Consider the following 21,638-nt stretch of genomic DNA (forward strand, 5'->3'; position numbering starts at 1 on the left):
CACACACACACAATTGCATTAAGACAGAAAAAACAAACAAAAAATAGGCTCAATTGAACAACTCAAGAAATTTGCTTTTCTTTTTCATGCTATAAAAAGAGTTCTTTCATAAAAACTAGCTATACTGAATTCTTGAAGTCAATCATCTTTGTCTTTTTCATCCATCTATATATTCACGTTCACGAGGGGCCTATCCCCTCTACCCCCGAATCTCGACCAACCACTCACACTTGTCACCATTGTGATCTTGAAAAAAACATAATGTTTTGACAAAAAGTTGAAGGCCTTAATTTATAGTTTGAGAAAACTATTCAGCATGCAAAGTTCACTGTTTTTCCTCAAGAATATCTTGGGGTTTCCTACCCTTGAGTTTAGATTTCAAAAGGTCTTTTCAAAATCTTACATTGATTTTGGGGTTTGTTTCTTTTCTTTCTAGACACTTCACCTTAGGTCGTACTTTTTACCAATTGTAAAAAAGAAGCTTGCCTCACATTCTAAAACTTCTTTGCCTTTAAAAACCAGGGATGTAAAGCCATGAGTGTAAGAACACTCATTACCAATTAAAATTGCAATATGGTTAAAGAAGTGGAGTTACTATATAATTGTCATGAAGCTCATCTATAAATATACTAACTATTAGCTCTTGGGTGATAGACAAATATGGCCTATGGGACCAAATTTGAAAGAAACTATTAATGGGTTATTGTAGGGTTGTGTGTGTCTCTTGATTGATGAATATGCTCATCACGAAGGTAGTGATGGTGAGGGTAGAGAATTTCTTGTGAAATGAAAGATTATGCTCCTAAGGTGGAAATGGTATTGTTTCAAAACTCTTCTCTTTAGCGGCGTTGAGACTCACTTCATGATGTATTTCTTTTTTATTGTAAATACAAACAATCTATAACACCAAAATAATTAGTGTCCTTGTAAGGTGCTAGAGTAAGCATAAGGTGTGAAGTCAATATAGATAAAGAAAGAACAATATAAGATTGAATACAATATTACATCTTTGAGAGATTCCTATTGGCGACTAAGCATGTACCATGACCCATGTAGTAGTGATACCACTCAATTGTGATATTATTGCGGTGTTTTTCACACCGATATTATTGTGTGTTTTCACTCAGTCACACACACACACACACACATAGAGAGATTTAACAGATGGATGTAGCTAAGTCGGTAAGGTTGCCCAATGGAGACCAGGTGGTCATGGGTTCAACCTCTACATTCCATATTCAATCTAATGAATTAAGAGATATATATGAAGTATATAATAGAGAGAAGTGAGAAAATTGGCTTTCGAATCCAAGACGCAATGATTGTAGTGTTAACAACTTACCACTAGGGTAAGCTAATTACAAAAAGAAGAAGAGAGATTTAACATCCATTGGAGACCAATTGTGTTCTATTGAGAGGGTGCCTAGTCCATTGTGAGGATTGAGCTTAGGTTCTCTCAATTTTGGTTTCACCCCCAAAAAAAGATAGATTAGATATATTTTTTTATTGTCTTTGGAAGTCAAATATGACACATGAGACAAAAAATATAACATTTTCACATAATAGATGTGAAAGGGAGAAGCAAGTCTTGATGTTCAAGAACTTTACTAATGAATGTTGCCATCAAGAGTGCCCCAAAGTCTTGTCTCACATTGTAGTGAGTGTGAGCTCAGTTGCATGGAAGCAATGATCTGGATGAGAGAGAGTGGTTTTTGAAATGTTTATCAATATAGAGAGAATAAGGAAAAAACAAAATTTTAGTAAATGAATCTATCCAAAACATATATTTGTGGAAACAATTGAACATATATTTGTGGAAACAATTGATAAGTGAATTAGAGTGAGCATTGTTTGAGTTGGAGTTGTTGACCAACACAATAGAAGAAAATGAGAAAAAGGTGAAGTAGGACATGCTGGCCTTTTGAACTAGACCACAACAACTAATAGACATCAATTTGTGATGGACAACCCCAATAATTGAGGTAAGGTTAAAAACTTAAACCTTATCAAGTGTGTTTAGAACACCGCACTACGAAAATTTCACACCAACCTCCATTTCCTCACGCACAAGAATTTGCACAACTTTTGGCTTGGGTCTATATCAAAAGAATGCCCATCTACTTGGCCACAATTGCTTTATTCTTGGATAAAATTTATGTTACCTGGTCTCAAGTCGCATTTCTTACAAACCTTAAGGTTCCACACTCCCAAACTTTTATCTTTGATTGTAAACCAAATAAATAACAAATTTTTTTCCATAAAAAATATGCTCCATTGGTATTAAAATTAACAATGCCAAAGGCAATATACAAATTGTACATAATAGTTTCCACTCCTGAAGTATATATCATAAAAAAAAAGAACCAAATCTAAGCAATGACATTTGACAAGATAAGGCTAATTATAATCCATGAAAACAACTCTCAGCCTTTGCCAACAACACCTTTGATACGACAAGCTAGGCTACCACCCCAAAAAAGGGGATAGAATCAGGGACCATACTATCAATCTCCAACATGTGAAGACAGTTAATGATACATTGAAATAACCATGTTCTATAACTCTATCACCATTACATTCTATAATTCATGTTGCAGCCAAAATTAGTTGAATGTGGTTCTGCATATACTAAAGCTCTTCACTATAACCCTACTCAACATATAAACAAATTCCCGCGGTCCAAGGGAATACATATCTTGTTGGTAATCATACTCAACATACCCTGGATGGTAGTCTAAAAACTCCATGTTTGCATTTGGTTGTGCATTATGTACTAAAGTTGTTCACCAAATAAATAACAGTTACCTTTAGTTCATCCATTGATGCAAATTTATTTGTATGTTGAAGATACATTACATGTATGTATGTTTATTCACATAATTACTTTGAGTATCATGTACGTAATGACACATATTATGCAGAAATAACTATATTGACATATATCAACGCACACATACATAGATGTGTTTGTTAACTCAATTTGTTTATGTCGCTTTATTTTGTTGCCATTGTAGAAATTGCACAAATAGTTTGTCTTTTAATGACTTACTTTTGGTTTTGGAAAGAAGCAAAACAAATTCACATCATTGACTCTACATGAGTCAAGATAAATAGTGCAATCACACTATATTACATCGATATCACCACATTTCACAAGTTTTACTTAATATGTATGATCTTTACCTTCTCATTTAGATTGTTAATTATTTGGTAAGTATCATGATTAATGTTAATCAATATTATTGTTAGAAATAGTCTAATAATAGAAAATGATTGTTCATGACACTTTGGGATCATTATAATCAAATCATAGATAGAGTATGAATCACACAACCACAACCTATATTATGTCAACATAAAGGTTACACAATAGGATGGAGACAAACTCAACAAGGGGCTTAGGCACCCGTGTATAATGTCGGAAAAAGCACTTCTCTACACTTCATATATTGTTCCTTTCTCATAAACCAGGTGCCACTCTCGATGATTGAATAATGTCAAAGAGGAAGGGGCACATGTGAACACTTGTAAAGGTACACTTATGAGGTTGGAGTGTAAGAAAAGGGGCCTTTTGCTTTAGGAGTCTCTACACAAGAAGTACATGTGATATGTGGAGGTGGAAAATCATGAAAGAATCACAAGTGATACTTGACAAAGTGTGGAGACAAGGGGAGGAGGACAAGGCATTGAGAAGTGAGAATGACTAGTAAAAACATGGAATGCTTGATTGTAATAGGGAGGAAAGGGTAGGCCCTCCCCTCCCTATGGATACCTTGAACAATGTTCGCTAGGGTCGAGTCAAGTTCATGACGCGGATCGGGTTTCCTAATGTAAACAAGTTGTGGACTTGTTACTTGGGGCTTTCTAGTCCAAAAATAGTTGCTCATTGTTGGAAGTAGGCAAAACTATGAAGTATAATATGTTTGCCATGTTCATTAAAGTCAGATGTTCATGCCTGAGATGGGAGGAGGAGCTGGGAGCTTGTCAAGCAAAGCATCAATGGCAATTGAGAAGGCATCGGGGCGGCGGTAGCGTGGCTCTTGTTGTTGGCCAAGCGGGGAGGCGCCAAATGTGTCGGCATAGATAACATTGGGGATAAGGCGTCTCACCGAGTGTTGTAGCATCCGGATGTGATCGCCCGGAATAAGCGAGAGTGCGTGAATAACATCGATCCCACCCCCTAAAATGAGCTCTTCACTGATGAAGACCGAGAATGGGGTTGTGCGAGACGAATGAGCTAGATGGTATGGGTATTGCTCGAATGCCGTCTGGTTCGAGAATACCACTGGGATGCAACCCGCCAAGATGGTGTCGAAGAATCCTTTCCGGGTCGCACTATCGCCGCGTGGCTGGAGACAAAACACGGACGCAGCCAACACGCGAACCACCTCCTCCGGCTCCTTTTCACATGCTAGCTTCATGCCCCCACTCCTGCCGGCATCCGTGCCACTACCACACTCCACCACTCTACACTTGTCCCTATTGCTTTCTTCTTCGCATTGCGCCACGAGTCTCACCCGAATCTCCCTCACCTCCTCCGTGTCGAAGCTTCGGTTGGAAGCCCCGACGAATGTCACTAGCCATCGCCGGTTGTGCCGGGCTATCGCTGTTCGCCATAGGTCAAGCTCATCGTCAGACGCGGGATGGAACAATGTCGGGTACGGAACTCCAATTTCGGGGTTCTGTTGGAATTTGCGTTCCAATACTAAGATCGTTACGTTCGCCATGGGGTGTTGGCGTAGTAGCGAGTTCCCCCACTTTACCGTCCCTCCGTCGAGCGGGTGTCGGTTGAAGTCCCATGCGATCCGACCCAATGGCATGAAGTGCCGGTTCCTCCATCCCCCGGACCCGCTCTCTCCCCCTTCCTCATGCCGTTGCCGCCACACGTCATTCCCGCTCAACCACCCCATCAGGCGTTGTGTCATCTCGTCGCGCACATTGAGATGAGGCGAGAAGAGTGTGAAGCCGAGCTCGATCCCCGCGTAAAACGGAATGTAGAATGCATCTGCCGAGCCGGCATCGGTCGTCCGGCACTTGTAAGACTTCAACTTCTCATGGAAGATGACCTCAAGTGAGAATTGGTTAGTCCTATACCACGCGCCGGCCGGAACGAGCTTAATGAGTTCCTCTTTGGGCTGTGGGGATGATCCATCCGGCACTATCTTTGATCCGAAGCCTTTGTTCTCCACGAAATCGCAAGGCACACACGGCCACTTCTCGCAATACTCCGGATATCCTGTTCGGCACTGTCTTAGGAGCTCCTCGTTGAACTCAGGTGGGAGGGGATATATGTAGATTCGTCGGCCTTGGCAAGTCGGGTCAACAATAACCTCTTCTTTGGCTTGAACTTCTTTCGTAAGAATGCCGAACCCTTCTTCTTCGTTGGAAAAGGGCGTCGGTGTACGACACTTGGTGCATATTCCGGCGTAGTCATGGGTGAGAGAAAACAACAAAATGAGGAGTAGTGACAGAGCCCCAATAAGCAACCACTTCATTTTGATCATCCTTAGTGAGTGATTTATACTTAACCAACATAGATGCAAGATGACCCTAAGGTTCATGCTTAACCTCCAAATGTAGTATCATCCCTACCAAGGTTCATCCTAAGGTATAGGTTATTATACTTAACCATAGTTAACAAACATGGTAATGCAAATAATATATCTTGAATTTCTTGAGCATACCTTAGTTATCTACTCTTTTGATTGATCATCAACAATCCTAGTTTCAACGTGTGTACAAAATCATCAACAATTCTAGTTTCAACGTGTGTAAAAATCTCCTTGCACCTTCTCCAACTTGTATACCTTAATAGATTAATACATTACTCTCGAAGTTATATCCCATTATGTTACATTCTTGAAGTTTTGGTATAGGAGTACTTTATTATTTGATCATGGTCCCTTAGAAAGTTTTCGAGAAAGAATGCAATCCACCGTCCACTAATTTTCAATGGTTGTTGTATATGCTCTTGATTAATGGTTATTCTTTAAAGACATTGCACAGTGCACTATGTCATGAACATGAGCATCGAAATGAAGAAACCATTAACTTATAACACAATGTATTTGATGTCTCATTCAGCATAAAAACTCTTCACAATCCATGTGCTTGTTCTAAAAGCGCACAATAAACAAGTCAATTGTTACTTCATTCCTTTTATAAATTTAGTTTTTAAAATCTGAATGCACATTCTTCATAACCCATTTTCATTATAATAATTTAAGCTTGAGATCTGAATACACAAAACTTTTCTTCTAAAATAATGGATATATAATGGAAGTATGGAATCAAATTCTCTAAATAACACTCAATGACAATGCTAAACTTAACCCTATGTTGTTTAATATATATATAATTTAGTAACTCTTTGTCAATGTTTTTCATAACCAATGTTAATGTAGATTATGAAAATTCTTTGTAACTCTAGTTTGAGATTGTGCACACTAACAAGAACTTTATAGAATCAATTTGACATTTGTTTATTGCAATTAGAACCCTAGAAAATGATTACACGGTCAATTATAAACTTTAAATTGCAACGATAATAATCTCAAAGGTTGCATTGGACAAGAATAATTTATTCGGAAATGACACCAAATTACTTTCTTGGTGTGAGAATGTAGATGGACATGCATGATATAACACAACATGATACAAAATGCCTTGTTTAGTTCCATTTCTGGTTGAACCTAACAAGAATGAGTCACCAATACAGAATGAGCCACAAAACAAGGCCTACGATTTGATTGTCACCCTTAGGGAGATTCAATACATGAGACTCCAACTAAATCTAGTCCTTACTTAGGTTTTTTTGTTTCTCTAATCTTCCTAACTCTCTCTACTTACACAATGAATGAATCTCACAAGGATAGCTCCATTGCAATTACTACTCACTTTCACATGTATTACATGAAGACATTATATTTTTTCATATTTGTATCTATCTATCTATTCCTCCGGGGGTAAAAGTTGTGTACATATTAAAACAACATCGATGACGACATTGCACACTTTGACAACCTCACATATTAAAGTGGTGGATCTCCCTTAGGGAATTCCGTCTTGCACCCAATCTATTTATCTACCGACCTATATATAACCCTTCATAAAGGAAAACATGTCAAAAGGGTGATAATAATTTCCCAATGAGTAGTGCATAAAGTTGCATTTTAAAGTTGTTCTTGTTGCTGTAATATTTTGCACATGGGGGGAAGAATGGTGGGATAGATGATTTTTGGTTGAGTAAAAGGAGTTGAGAGTAGATAAATATTTTGTAATATCTTCGACCCATACTAGCTTGTTGGTTAGACAATCCCGTTTAACATGGGATGTGGGTTCAAATCGTGTAACAGCTATTTTCAAGTTTTGCAAAAGAAGAGAGAATCAATTTAGCGAAAGAAGAGAGAAACATGGGCGTGGTTAACTTTTTTGAGTTATGGAATTGACCAAATTAGCAAAATTATTAGTTAGAGAATCCCTTTTAGCAACATGTGGGATGCACGTTCAAATCTTGTAGCGGCCATTTGAGGTTTTTCAAAAGAAGAGGGAAACATGGGTGTGGTTAACTCTTTTGAGCTATGGAATTGATTAAATTAGCAAAAATTTGGAACCCAATATTTTGGTGAGGACTTGGCTTTTCAAGTTTTGCATAATAGAGGGGGAAACATAGGTATGATTAACTCTTCTGAGCTATAGAATTGACCAAATTGGCAAAAAGTTGAAACCCAAAGGTTTCATCTTTGTCCTCTAGACATCCTTTGATGGGGATGTCATCTTGGAAAGATATTTGGGATGCAATATTTCAATGCTCTATTCATTGCATTCATAATGTGGGCCATAGAGTTAGTAGTATCTTGTGGCAAGCTTCAAATCCTTACCACCCGATTGGAATCAACATTATGGTTATGCTGCTACTATCCATGGGTACTTGGAATTGGCCATATCTTATTAAGTATAGTTTCCCAATTTGAGTAAATTGACCTACCTACAAAGACTTTAACAAACTTGTCAATACTTGACCCAACACTAACATTGCGAATTATCACCTTATTGATCAATTGATGGTCTTGAATAAAGCGTTGAGACCCATTCTTTTTCCCTACAATGAACCATCTATTTGAATATGGTTCATTTGAGTCTCTAGAATTCCTTTGTCAACATTCTCTTTCAACAGTTCCATTATCTTGGTCTATGTGCTTGCGTATACTTGCCTTCAACATTGGGATCAACTTTAGGTTCCATGGAAAATGTGACATTGTTAATATAACCAGGTTTCTTGAGCATCTTCTTGAACTTCAAGTAGTCTTTAGATAGAAGATGCATGGATCTCTTAAATTCAGATTAGATGCCACTTTTCATCCATTACAAGTTTAGGGTTTAGGATATGGTGCAACTACACGCTTCACCCTCTTCTATACCATCTTGTCCTTCGTGTTTAGTTTGACTTCCTCTATGACAACAGTTTCCCCATATTCATCGACGAAGGTACATGTAGGTATGAGTTGACTTTGTTATCAGTGGGACAAAAGGGATACAGTGTGAAACGAATCTAAGGATACAGGTAGGTAAAGTAGGTGAAAAACGACAACCGAGAAGCTAGTCATAGTGCCGGATAAGACAACCACAGTTGTTACCGATAAAACATTAGCCCTAACCGGAAATATTGAGCAAGGGCAGAATCCCCGATTCTCGGAGGAGGAAGTTATGACCTTCAAGGACTTACCTGTGGAATCTTATGAGCTCGGCGCCATTTTGCAACACGACACAACATACGAGCTCATAGACTTCCGGTCTCGCTTCTAGGTTGCGGCTATGTCTCGAATGGCTCAGGAACACGCTGAGCAACAAATGATCGAGCGGGCATTGGTCAACGAGCTCAATAACGAAATACGAGCAACCGAGAATGAAGGCCGAGAAGAAAGGAGTGACTGAAGCGCGCCGAGCAGAAAGGGAAGCTATAAAATGAGAAGCAAAATCAAGAGGAAGGGGGATGAAGGAGAGGGATACCCTGGTCTAGAAAGATTTACTGTTAACTATTTGATTGTATGAGAATAGAACTCCGGTCGTGAGTCGTGTAACCGTTTGTACTTGAATCTATTAACATAATTATCATTGTGGGTCTAATCAGTCTGGGTAGTGCGACTGTTGCGTGGAGCAGCAAAAAGCAGCCAACTATGGCTCTATCGAGCACTGAGGTTGAGTATCGGGGCGCTACCGTTGCCACTTGCGAAGCCATTTGGCTTCGCCGACTGCTGCAAGACCTTTGGATTTAAGTATCGACTCCAATCTCGATCTACTATGACAACATGAGCAACTTGCAGTTGACCAAGAACCTCGTGTTCCATGCTCGAACAAAGCACATAGAAGTGCATTATCACTTTGTGCGCGAGCGGGTCCTCATCGGTGAAGTAAAAATTCTGTATGTCCGGATAGATAGACAAGTTTCCACCATCTTCACCAAGGCCCTTGGAACTGACAAGTTGCAACACTTCTCGGAGATGCTTGGTCTTTAGCATCTCGACATGGGGGAGAAAGTGACGTGGAAATGACACTTGGCCACAACCGAGTCTTAAAACAACAAATAGAAGAGAGCAAACTGAAAATAAGATGACACAGAATGTTAACGTGGAAAACCCTAAATGGGAAAAACCACAGGAGCCCACAGACTCCAACTATCACTATGAGGGGAGGAATACAATGTGAGACTAAGAGGCAACGACCTCGAGCTCTATGTCTTCGCCAGTGGACGGTTACAACAGAAACTAATTCTGTATCTCTCTCTCTCTCGCTTTCTCACACTCTGTGTGCAACGATGATACAACCACTACTACACCATATTTTGTTACCATAAAGTGATTGCCCTAAGTCATATTTATACTTATATGACTTTTGGGCTATTTACAAATATAACCTCAATAGGCTAACCATGAAACATATTTACACATATGTCATTCGATCTGGTTTGCACCATATCCATCTGGATTCACTCGATCTGGTTTTCGGGTCTCATCCGGAACCCTTCCGGATATGGTTCCTTCATCCGACTCGTCCGATCCGGCTCCTCTAGTTCTCATCTAGATCCCATCCGGAGGGACCGAATTCCTAACAAACTCCGCCTTCACTCTGGCATGGGATTTCTCGTTAATCCGATTTGTTTTCGGCACGTGTCCAGTTTGTCAGCTGACAACACCTTGGTCAGCATATCTGACCCGTTCTCCTTCGTGTGGATCTTCGTCAGCACGAAGTCTTGATCTTCTACTCTCTCCCTGATCCAGTAATACCTCCGCTGGATGTGCTTCGTCCGGGAATGGTAGGACGCATTCTTCGCAAGGTGGATGGTGTTGGGGATCAACGATTCGATTTGCCTTCTTCACTCGGCCACAACCGAGTAATCGCGAATCAATGCAACAGAAAATAGGAAACAAAGAGAGAAACATACGAATACACAGGGATTAACGTGGAAAACCCTAGACGGGAAAAACCACGGGAGTACAAGACTCCAAACCAACACTATACAGAGGAAGTATACAATGGCGAGCTACAAGGCGACGACCTTGAGCTCGCTGTCCTCGCCACAGGCGGCGGAAATACACAGAGGCGTCTACCTCTTCCTCTCTCGCGCTCTATCTCTCTCTATCACGCGGCTGCTCTCTCTTCACTCCTCGTGAGTGGAAAAACAGAAAAATGAGAAGCAACACCAAAACAGTTTGCCCTAAGTCATATTTATACTCATATGACTTTGGGCTATTTACAACTGTAGCCTCAAGGGCCCATAGCGAACATATTCACGGATATGTCCCTGCATCCGGATCGCTCTCCGGGTACATTCGTCATCCGGTACCGAAACCGGGGTCTTCGTCATCCGGATCCGAAACCGAAACCGGGCTTGTCGGCATTCATCTCAGATATCCGACCATCCCATCTGAAGGGACCGAAATCCCAACAAACTCCCCCTTCACTTCGGCATGGGATGTCTCTCCAATCCGATCCTCTTCCGGCATGCTTCCAGCTTGTCGGGTGTGAGGACCTTGGTCAGCATATCCGACCCGTTCTCGTCTGTGTGGATCTTTGTCAGCACGAACTCCTTGTCTTCTATCCTTTCCCGGATCCAGTGATATCTTCGCTGGATGTGCTTCGTCCGGGAGTGATAGGCCGCATTCTTCGCAAGGTGGATTGCACTCTGACTGTCGCAGTAGAGTCGGTACTCCTCCTGTTGGATACCGAGCTCTCTAATGAAGTCCTTCATCCATATTATTTCCTTGCCGGCTTCAACAGCCGCCATGTACTCCGCCTCCGTGGTTGACAGCGCAACCGTCTTCTGCAGCCTCGACTGCCATGAAACAGCTCCCCCTGCATACGTCATCACATACCCTGATGTGGACCGGCTGGTATCTGCATCAGCCGACATATCCGAATCGGTAAAGCCGTCGAGTTCGGGCTTTCCGGAGCCGAATCGGAGGCACACGTTTGCCGTGCCCTTCAGGTATCGGAGTATCCACTTGGCCGCGTTCCAATGCTCTTTGCCGGGATTGCTCATGTACCGACTCACTACTCCGACTGCATATCCGATGTCCGGTCTCGTACACACCATGGCGTACATCAAGCTCCCGACGGCTGAGGCATACGGCACTTTCATCATATCCTCCTTTTCAGCCTTTGTCTTGGGACTTTGCTTGCTGGACAGCTTGCAATTTGTCGGGAGGGTCGATCCGACCGGTCTTGCTTCCGACATGTTGAACCGTTTAAGCACCTTTGTCACGTACTTCTCTTGTGACAGCCACAACTGCTTCTTGCTCCGGTCCCGGATGATGTGCATCCCTAGTATTTGTCTCGCCGGACCCAGGTCCTTCATTGAGAAGGTTCGGTGAAGAGCCTTCTTCAGCATCCGGATCTTGACCTGGTCCCGTCCGACGATCAACATGTCGTCCACGTACAGGAGGAGTATTAGAGAGTCTCCTCCTTCGAACTTCTTCACAAACACGCAGTGGTCGGACTGCGTTTTGAGGTACCCTTCGTCGGTCATGAAGGAGTCGAACTTCCGGTACCATTGCCGGGGAGCCTGCTTCAGTCCGTAAAGGCTCTTCTTCAACCGGCATACCAGGTGCTCCTTCCCTTTCTTCTCGAATCCTTCCGGTTGCTGCATGTAGATCTCTTCATCGAGGTCGCCGTGAAGAAATGCCGTCTTCACGTCCATCTGTTCTACCTCGAGGTCCATGCTCGCCGCTATGCTCAGCACCGTCCGGATGGAGGTCATCTTCACTACCGGGGCAAATATCTCGTCGAAGTCGACGCCCTTCTTCTGCTGAAACCCCTTCACCACGATCCTGGCTTTGTATCTCGGGGGGTTTCCGGCATCTCCCGGTTTCAGCTTGAACACCCACTTGTTTCGAAGTGCCCGCTTTCCTTTCGGCAACTCCACAAGTTCATATGTGTGGTTCTCATGCAGGGAATCCATCTCGTCCTGCATGGCACTCAACCACCTGCGGCTCTGGGTGTCATGTTTTGCTTCTTCAAAGCTCTCCGGCTTCCCCTCGTCGGTTAGCAGCACGTGCTCTGGTTCCGGAAATCTCCGGGGGGCCCTTCTCTCTCTTAGAGGATATCTTCGTTCCGGAGCTTCGGTAACTGGTTCTTCCGATTCTTCTTCATCCGAATCCATTTCGGGATCGGGGCCGGTTCCGGTATCATTTTCATCTTCTTCGGCCGGTTCTGTTTCTTCACCATCTTCGGCCGGATCCTCGAGTGCTAACCGGTCCCTTGCCGGTCGGGACTGCTCCTCGTAGAGTTGTTCCTCACCGGTCGACTTGGAGCTCTTCATCTTCTTCTCCGATTCCCAGTCGGCGAGTGTCTTGTCCTCCATGAAGATGATGTCTCGACTCCTGAATATCTTCTTGTCGACCGGGTCCCATACTCGGTAGCCGAACTCGTCGTCGCCGTAACCGAGGAATATGCATGGCCGGGTCTTTGGATCTAGCTTTCCTCTCCGGTCCTTTGCCACATGCACGTATGCGAGACACCCGAACACCTTCAGATGCCGGTAGGACACTTCCTTACCGGTCCACACTTTCTGCGGCGTGTTTCCGTCCAAAGGTACTGAGGGTGATCTGTTTATCACGTATGTCGCCGTCGACATTGCCTCAGCCCAAAACCCCTTGGGTAATTTCGCATGCGCCAGCATACTCCGGACCCTCTCCATTATGGTCCGGTTCATCCTCTCGGCCAGCCCGTTCAGTTCCGGCGTCTTCGGCACAGTAAACTCGAGTCGGATTCCCTTCGAGCGACAGTACTCCTGGAACTGCCCCCGGTATTCCCCTCCGTTATCCGCTCGTATCGCTTTCAGCTTCTTGCCGGATTCCCTTTCCACTCTCGCGTGGAGTTCTTTGAAGACGCACAACACTTGGTCCTTTGTCTTCAGCGGTGCCGTCCACAGCTTCCGGCTGTGATCATCAATGAATGTTACGAAGTACTGGGCTCCGCCATGTGACTTCGTTTCTACCTGACACACATCAGTGTGCACCAACTCCAATGGTGCGCTACGTCTCGTCGGTGGCCTTGAGTGGAAGGAGGTTCGGTTCTGCTTACCGGCCAGGCAATCGGTACACTTCTCCAGGTGCACATGCTTCACTGGAATAAGGTTGTCTTCTGCAAGCCTCTTCATCCCCTTCTCACTCATGTGACACAGTCTTTTGTGCCACAGCTCACCGGCAGTGTCGGCTGCCACATTCAGCTCTTCAGGACATAACCGGGCATTCATCAGGTACAGAGTGTTGTCTTTCTGGGCCCGAGCCACTATTAGGCTCCCCTTGCTGAACTTCATTACGCCGTTCCGGATGCTACCTGTGTAGCCTTCATCGTCTAGCCTCCCGGCCGAAATCAGGTTCAATCGAACCTCCGGAACGTGTCGGACATCCTTCAACAGCATTTTGCATCCGGTCGGGGTTGTCAACCACACATCTCCGATGCCGGCAATCCGGCACGTACCTTCATTTCCCATCCGAACACAGCCATGCTCACCGGCTGTGTAGGATGAGAAGTATCTTCTCTCCGGGGTCAGGTGGAACGATGCTCCGGAATCGACCACCCAGGTCGTCTCATTGCCGGCAATGTTTAGTTCACCTTCTTCGGTGATGAGCATGATTTCTTCCTCACTTGCCGCGAGTGCCGTCGTTCCTTTCCGGTCCTGCCCTCGCCGATCCGAACCTCTCCGGTCCGTGGCTCCCCGGTATGCACCGTTTCTCTCCGGTGACTTCTTCGAATCGGTGTCGTCGGCTCCGTTGTCTTTTCGGTAATGCCGACAATTCTTTCGAAAGTGCCCCGGCTTCCCACAGTGGAAGCATGTGGGCCTTCCTCTTGACTGCGACCGGGTCCCCGACTTCTCCCGTCTTTGCGGACTCCGGTTCCATTGTCTTCCCCGATCCGATTCGGTAAACAACATCTTCGGGTCGGAGGTCGGTTCCTTATCTCTCCGACGCGCTTCTTCATTCAAAATACTTGTCTTTACCGTTTGTAAGGACAAGTTATCTTCGGTGCAGGAGGTGCTGAGAGTCACCACCAAGTTCTCCCAGCTTTCTGGCAATGTACACATCAGGATGATGGCTTGCATTGCATCCTCCAACGGGAACTTAATCGCCGCAAGCTGGTTCACGAATCCCATGAACGTGCTTACGTGTTCAACCATACTCTCGCCGTCCCGGTACTTGAGGTTCACTATCTTCCTCATCAGGGAGGTCCGGTTCAACGCATTCTTCCTCTCGTAGAGGCCCGACAGCTTCTTCCACATCTCATATGCGTTGGTGTCGTTCGCCACATGTTGTAGGACGCTTACATCGACATATTGTCGGATCGTCGCTACGGCTTTCCGGTTCAGGAGCTTCCACTCCGACTCAAGTACCCCCTTCGGTATTTCCGACCTGTCAATCGGTTCGTACAGGTCCCGAACAATCAGAAGATCCTCCATCTTGATCTTCCAGTCGGCGTAATTCTGTGCATTCAGCACCATCATCATCGGCTGCCCGCTGCCGCCGCCTTCCATTTTCTGCAACAGTCGCTCTGATACCAGTTTGTTGGGGATCAACGATTCGATTTGCCTTCTTCACTCGGCCACAACCGAGTAATCGCGAATCAATGCAACAGAAAATAGGAAACAAAGAGAGAAACATACGAATACACAGGGATTAACGTGGAAAACCCTAGACGGGAAAAACCACGGGAGTACAAGACTCCAAACCAACACTATACAGAGGAAGTATACAATGGCGAGCTACAAGGCGACGACCTTGAGCTCGCTGTCCTCGCCACAGGCGGCGGAAATACACAGAGGCGTCTACCTCTTCCTCTCTCGCGCTCTATCTCTCTCTATCACGTGGCTGCTCTCTCTTCACTCCTCGTGAGTGGAAAAACAGAAAAATGAGAAGCAACACCAAAACAGTTTGCCCTAAGTCATATTTATACTCATATGACTTTGGGCTATTTACAACTGTAGCCTCAAGGGCCCATAGCGAACATATTCACGGATATGTCCCTGCATCCGGATCGCTCTCCGGGTACATTCGTCATCCGGTACCGAAACCGGGGTCTTCGTCATCCGGATCCGAAACCGAAACCGGGCTTGTCGGCATTCATCTCAGATATCCGACCATCCCATCCGAAGGGACCGAAATCCCAACAGATGGTACTTTGACTGTCGTAGTAGAGCCGGAATTCCTCTTGTTGGATCCCTAGCTCTCAGATGAAGTCCTTCATCTAGATTATCTCCTTGCCGACTTCCACAATTGCCATGTACTCCGCTTCCGTTGTCGAAAGTGCAACGGACTTTTGCAACCTTGACTGCCATGATACAACTCCCCTTACATAAGTCATGACATATCCGGATGTAGACCGGATGGTATCCGCATTAGCCGACATATCCGAATCCGTGAATCCATCAAGTTGGGGTTTACCGGAGCCAAACCAGAGGCACATACTCGAGGCGCCTTTCAGATACCAGAGTATCCACTTGACCGTGTTGTCGTGAAGAAAACCGTCCACGAGCGGAATCGGTGCGCTGGAGCATAGGAACCGGCTCTTCATGCACGTACGCCTTACGTTGTACATAAGAGAGAATTAGGGACATAGAAGATCCTAGGTAGGTAGATTCGGTAGGTAGGAAGTTAATAGGAAACGGCTCCTTCCTGGCCTATAAAAGGAGGGAGACGAGGAGGGGGAAGAGGATCGCGGAGAGTCGAGGACGAAGTGCTGTCGGTTTGTGGGCGAAGGCTTCTCTCTCTCTCTGGCTCGCAAACTCCGTAGCTTCTTGCTATGCAGGTTTCGGGAGGCTCGCGCTGCTCTGAGGAATGCCTGAGTGCTTCCGGCAGCACCTCCAACCTACTCTTTCCTTTCTGTGCGTTTACGAACAGGCATCGGCATCTGTTCGCCGGCCTGTTCGGTTGTAACCGACTTCGTGTTTTGTTGTTTGTCTCTGTTAATATACACTTACATACCGTTGTGCCTCTCTGTGTTGGTTTCCACGCTCGCGTCTTCGTGTCGAAGGGCCGTGTCCCTGTGGATCTACGCCCGCACGTAATGGGTCCCTTCCCTTCTCCTTTCCCTATTGCTCTTCGGACCAAGACCCCCGAGGTCCCGCCTCATTCCACGCATCCGCGAGGAATACCTCGACATCTTGGCGAACCCGACGTGAAGGAGGCGGCAGAAGAGCAGAAGATGAAAGGGTCGGATCTTGCGGAGGCCATGGCTTCGGCAGTGGATCGGATATTGAGCGCACGCGAGGGCACCAACGCCCTCGATAGAGCCATTGAGGCGGTCGTCGGTACGATCGGCCGATTCAGCGGAAAGGACACCACGAAGTATTTGGCATCCTACGGGGCAGAAATGCTGATGCGGGACATTCCAGAAGAGAGGCGTCTTGCCGGGTTCCTCGAGTGGCGATGCCGAGCATCCATGCGGAGGTGCTCGAGGTGCGGGCGGAGAGCCGTACCTGGGAGGAGTTCGAAGGTCGACTCCTAGAAAAATACGGGCTGGACGACACGCTCCGGCTTTCGAAACGGGACTTCATGGAGTGGGTGGAGTCCCCTGGCAAGGGAAGAAACGCGTCGGCACTCCTCCGGGAGTTCGAAGAACGCTTTGCGCGCCTTTCGGCGCTTGACCGAACCGTTCTGGATACGAGCCGGGTCCTACTGTTCGTCAAGTCGGTGGACGAGCGGGACCGGGATCAAGTCGGCTCCTTGTTGGAAACCGAAGACGGGCTGACGACCGACTGGGCTGCGGTTAAGAGAGTTTGTGGCCGTTTTGACAAACGGCGAGAATGGGCTGACAACGGGGCGGCTGGTGCGGGCTCTGTCACAGCAAGGAGGCTTGAACCAGCACCACGAGGGCGAAGGGAAGAAACCCCGGAATGGCTCGAAACCGGTCCGGTTTCGACCGGCATGGTCAGTGGCTCGTCCGGAGGAGCAGCGCTGGAGGAGTTGACGCGGGCGATAAAGGATCTCCAGATCGCCCAGACTCGAAGGGAAGGCGGCGAACCGGCTCATGACCGACGGCCAGTAGCAGGGAACAAATGCATGTGGTGTGACGAGGTCGGCCACATCCGGAAGGACTGCGGCGATTTCGCAGAAGCGTTGAGGAATCGGGTGGTGTACCTGTGGGAAGGCCGGGTGCACGCCGGCGACACCAGAAGGGCCCTAAACCGAAACGATGGGCGAGGAGGAATGAAGAGACTGATGGAAGAGGCAGCGGCCCGACACGTGGAGGCCATCCACTACTCGGCGTCGGCCGGCATTCGGGTCGGGGGCAGCGAGGCCCGAAAGGAGGGCAAAGACGGATTCTGGTCGGCAATGCTGGAAGGTCTTGCCGGCGCGCGGCTAAGGAAAGATGAAACGGACCGCGCTGAGAGACGGGTCCGGGAAATAACCGGGTGGAGCGATCCGGTCGAGGAGAAGAAAGGCTTCGTAGAAGCCGCCTGCCGGAACTACGAGGCTCTGGTAGAAGACAAACGAGTGGGGAAAGTCGGAGCGGCCGGGCCCTCACAACGGTACGAGACCCGATTCGGGCAACGACGGAACGATGCCGGTGGGTCCAGCTCGCAAGATAACCCCAGGAAGGGCGGATACCGATTGGGGACGGAAATAGAAAGGACTACGGACCTACGAAAGGTCCTAGAAGAACGGATCCTCAACAGCAAAGTGGAGCTGTCATTGCGAGAGGTGCTAGGGATCGCCAAGAAGGAGTTCCACGACTCCATTGTGGACCTGGTGAAACGGAAGAGGCCGTCGACGGAGACGGAACCGGAAAGACCGGTGGAGGTGCGGACGACGCGCATCGACGACATGGCGTTGGAAGATGAGTGGGCGGAGAGCCACTATTTAAGGCCGCACTGGGCCCGAGCGACCACGGAGACCCCGGTAAAGATCGGAGATGTTCAGGAACCGGTGGTGGCATTGGTGGACCACGGTTCGGAAATAAACCTGATGTCCATGGACTTCTATAAGAAGGGAAAGTGGCCGATCAACACCAAGCACGGGTGGAAGATACGAGCGGCGACGCGCGCCACCGAGGAACTGCATGGGGCCTGCCCGAACGTGCGAGTCAAGATTGGCGACGTCGAGATTGACCAACACTTCTTCGTACAGGAGACGTCCTCGCACCCGGTCATATTAGGGGAACCATACATCACGGCGGCGCGGATGGAGACCAAGGTGCTAGACAACGGTTCGGCCTACGCGAGGGTCAAAAGCCAGGATGGGCGCCATTCGGTCCAATTTCTAACGGTGCGACCGAACCACGAGCGAAACCGCGAATCCCTCAGTGGCGAGAACCGGGAGGATTTTTAGAGAGGGCTGCCGAGGCGTGGGGCCGAGACAGCCCGGACACTCGGGAAAGACCCCATAGCTGTACGATAGAACCGAAACCGAAGAAACCCTGTACAATAGGTAGGAAATTTTGCTTCTCCAACAACGGAGGGTGTATGCTAGTCGGCATTGTTGGCCGAGAAAAGGCAAGGGCGGAAGTGCAACTTTGAGCGCGCGGAGTTCTCGGCCCGGACGAGGAAATCAACGGGGCCGTGGAGGCGGTCTCCTTCGACGACACCTTGGGGATGCTGGGGAAGGTAGCCGGAGAAGACCTTAACGAAGACCGGTATGTTCTGAAGAGATGTACGAAGTCATCGCGAACTTCAGCCAGGGACTCCGGTCGGATCGGACGGCCCAAGTTAGCACGAAGTACAAGACTGTGGACCGGAAGGTAAGGCCAGTCGTGGCACCCTTACCGGAGGGCAGCAAGTCCCGAATCAGAGGGGTTGCGTCGGACCCCAGTTTACGAGATCCGGCCTGCATAGGACACACCTTCACCGACGGGACGCTCCGGGAGCTCAAGATCGGTGGGGGCGGGTTCCTACTGCCGGCGGAGGAAGACCGGTTTCGGAGAATGCTCGGAAGGCACGGGAAAGCCTTCGCATTCTCGCCGGAAGAGATTGGGTGCGTAGACCCGACAATCGTGGAGCCGATGGTGATATTTACGGTATCGCATGTGCCGTGGAATCTCAACCCGATTCCGGTACCAAGAGCTCACATCCCGGAGTTGATGGAGCTATTGAGGCAGAAAGTCGATATGGGTATTCTCGAACCGTCGAGCGCGCCATACTCGAACCGATGGTTTACCGTACCAAAGAAAAACGGAACATTGCGCTTCATTCAGGACTTGCAGCCGGTCAACAGAGTGACCATTCGGAACGCAGGAATCGGACCGACCATAGACGAGTTCGCGGAGGCCTTCGCCGGAAGGTCGATTTACTCGGTCGGTGGTCTGTACTTGGGGTACGACCAGTTCCAGCTAGCCGTGGAGAGCAGAGACATTACGACGATGCGAACTCCCCTCGGCCTAGTGCGAATGTGTACCCTGCCACAAGGAGGGACCAACTCGGTGGCCCACATGGTGAATGCAATGAACAAGGTACTGAGGGATTGCATCCCGGACATCACCATGCCATTTCTGGACGACATCCCGATAAAGGGGTGCCGGTGGAAGAGAAGGACGAGACAGTCAGGCCGGACGGATGCCGGCGATTCGTGGCAACACACATCGACGACTACGAGAAGGTGCTACAAAGGCTAGAGGATGCGAGGCTCACCTTCTCCGGGGAGAAATCGGCCTTTGGGCAATCAGAAATCCTGGTGGTCGGACACCTGTGTGGACCGTATGGCCGGAAGTCGTCTCCGGCAAAAGTAGAAGCCATCTCCGCGATGAAGACCGACTGTAGCTCGGTTACTGAAGTTCGGAGGTTCCTGGGGGCATGCACGTTCTACCACATATGGATCCCACATTACGCCCACGTTGCGGAGCCGCTATACGGGTTGCTGAAGAAAGGGCGAAAATTCGAGTGGCGAGACGAGCACACGGAGTCGGTCCGGAAGCTGAAGGAAGCTCTTGCGGCCGCACTGGCGCTCCGGAAGGCTGACTACGAGAAGGGTACCCCGGTATACATAACAGTGGATACGAGTCTGACCGGGATCGGATGGGTCGTCAACCAAGAAGACGAGGACGGCATACGGTTCCCGATCCGATTCGGCGCGAAGGTCCTCAGTGAGCGACAGCGAGGGTACGCCCAGGTTAAACGCGAACTCTGGGGTATCGTTTCGGCAGTAAAGGCCGACAAAGACTACCTGATCGGGACAGAAGTGATTATCGAGACGGATTGCCTGCCAATTCTCGGCATGGTTTCCGGATGCGCGACACCGGACCTGGCGATGCTTAGGTGGATAGCGTACATCAAGTCCCTGGACCCGGAAATACGACACATTTCCGGGAAGGACAACGCCATGGCCGACATGCTTTCGAGGGCGAGGTTTGATGACGAGGGCGGCATGGTCTCGGAGGACGAAGAAGTCGGCGTGGACTTCTTCGAGGCGGCGTACGTGACGACCAATGGGACGAGCACTCCGGCACTTAACGACTTTGACGAGAGCAAGTACGACGGCGAGTGGCTCCAAATCGGTGGTTTCTTGAGGACAATGACGCCGGATGCGTCGTGGATGAGGGACGAGGCCAACCGGATCCGGAAGAAAGCATACCGCTTCTTCCTCCGGGATGGATACTTATGGAAGCACTCGAAGAAGAGGAACGGCGTCCCGCTCCGGGTGGTGGCGATGAAGGAAGAACAGGAGGAGCTGCTGACGGCCTACCACGACAGCCCTTGGGCTGCTGGACACCGTGGAACGTGGGCCACGTTTGAGAAGATAAAGGGGAAGTACTGGTGGCCGGGACTGTACCGGGACGTGCATCGGTTCGTGACAACTTGCGAGAGCTGTCAGATGCACTCCATAGTTCGGCATCGGGACGAGCTTCACCCTACGTACCCTCCGACCATCCACTTCAAATGGATGGTAGATCTGGTGACGATGCTGATGGGAGTAGGACAGATGCGGTATCTGGTCCTGGTTCGGGAAGATCTGACGAACTAGGTGGAAGGCCGAGCCCTTTAGAACAAAACGACCGCGGCTGTATGTCGGTTCCTGATTGAGGACGTGATATGCCGGTACGAGTGCGTCGGGAAGATCGTGGCTGATCGCGGGGAGTTGGACGCCGAAGAGGCCGAGGAGCTGTTCGACCGGCTAGGAGTCAAGCTCTCGCTCACCACTGCATACAATCTG

The 21,638-nt window shown here is 47.9% G+C and overlaps 1 protein-coding gene across 1 annotated transcript; it reads right to left on the minus strand.

Annotated features, from left to right (window-relative positions):
• Positions 1–3,321: 3,321 nt before the first annotated feature.
• LOC147855499 (putative xyloglucan galactosyltransferase GT15) lies at positions 3,322–5,727 on the minus strand. Its single transcript, XM_087330508.1, has one exon. The coding sequence runs from the start codon at positions 5,559–5,561 to the stop codon at positions 3,942–3,944; it is 1,620 nt and encodes a 539-aa protein (XP_087186634.1). The 5' UTR covers positions 5,562–5,727; the 3' UTR covers positions 3,322–3,941.
• Between the last annotated feature and the right edge of the window lie 15,911 nt (positions 5,728–21,638).

The sequence above is a fragment of the Azolla caroliniana genome, unplaced genomic scaffold, assembly GCF_043228905.1.
Source record: "Azolla caroliniana isolate FFs.n. ecotype wild unplaced genomic scaffold, voAzoCaro1.0.p SCAF_14, whole genome shotgun sequence".
NCBI classification, from domain to species: Eukaryota; Viridiplantae; Streptophyta; class Polypodiopsida; order Salviniales; family Salviniaceae; genus Azolla; species Azolla caroliniana.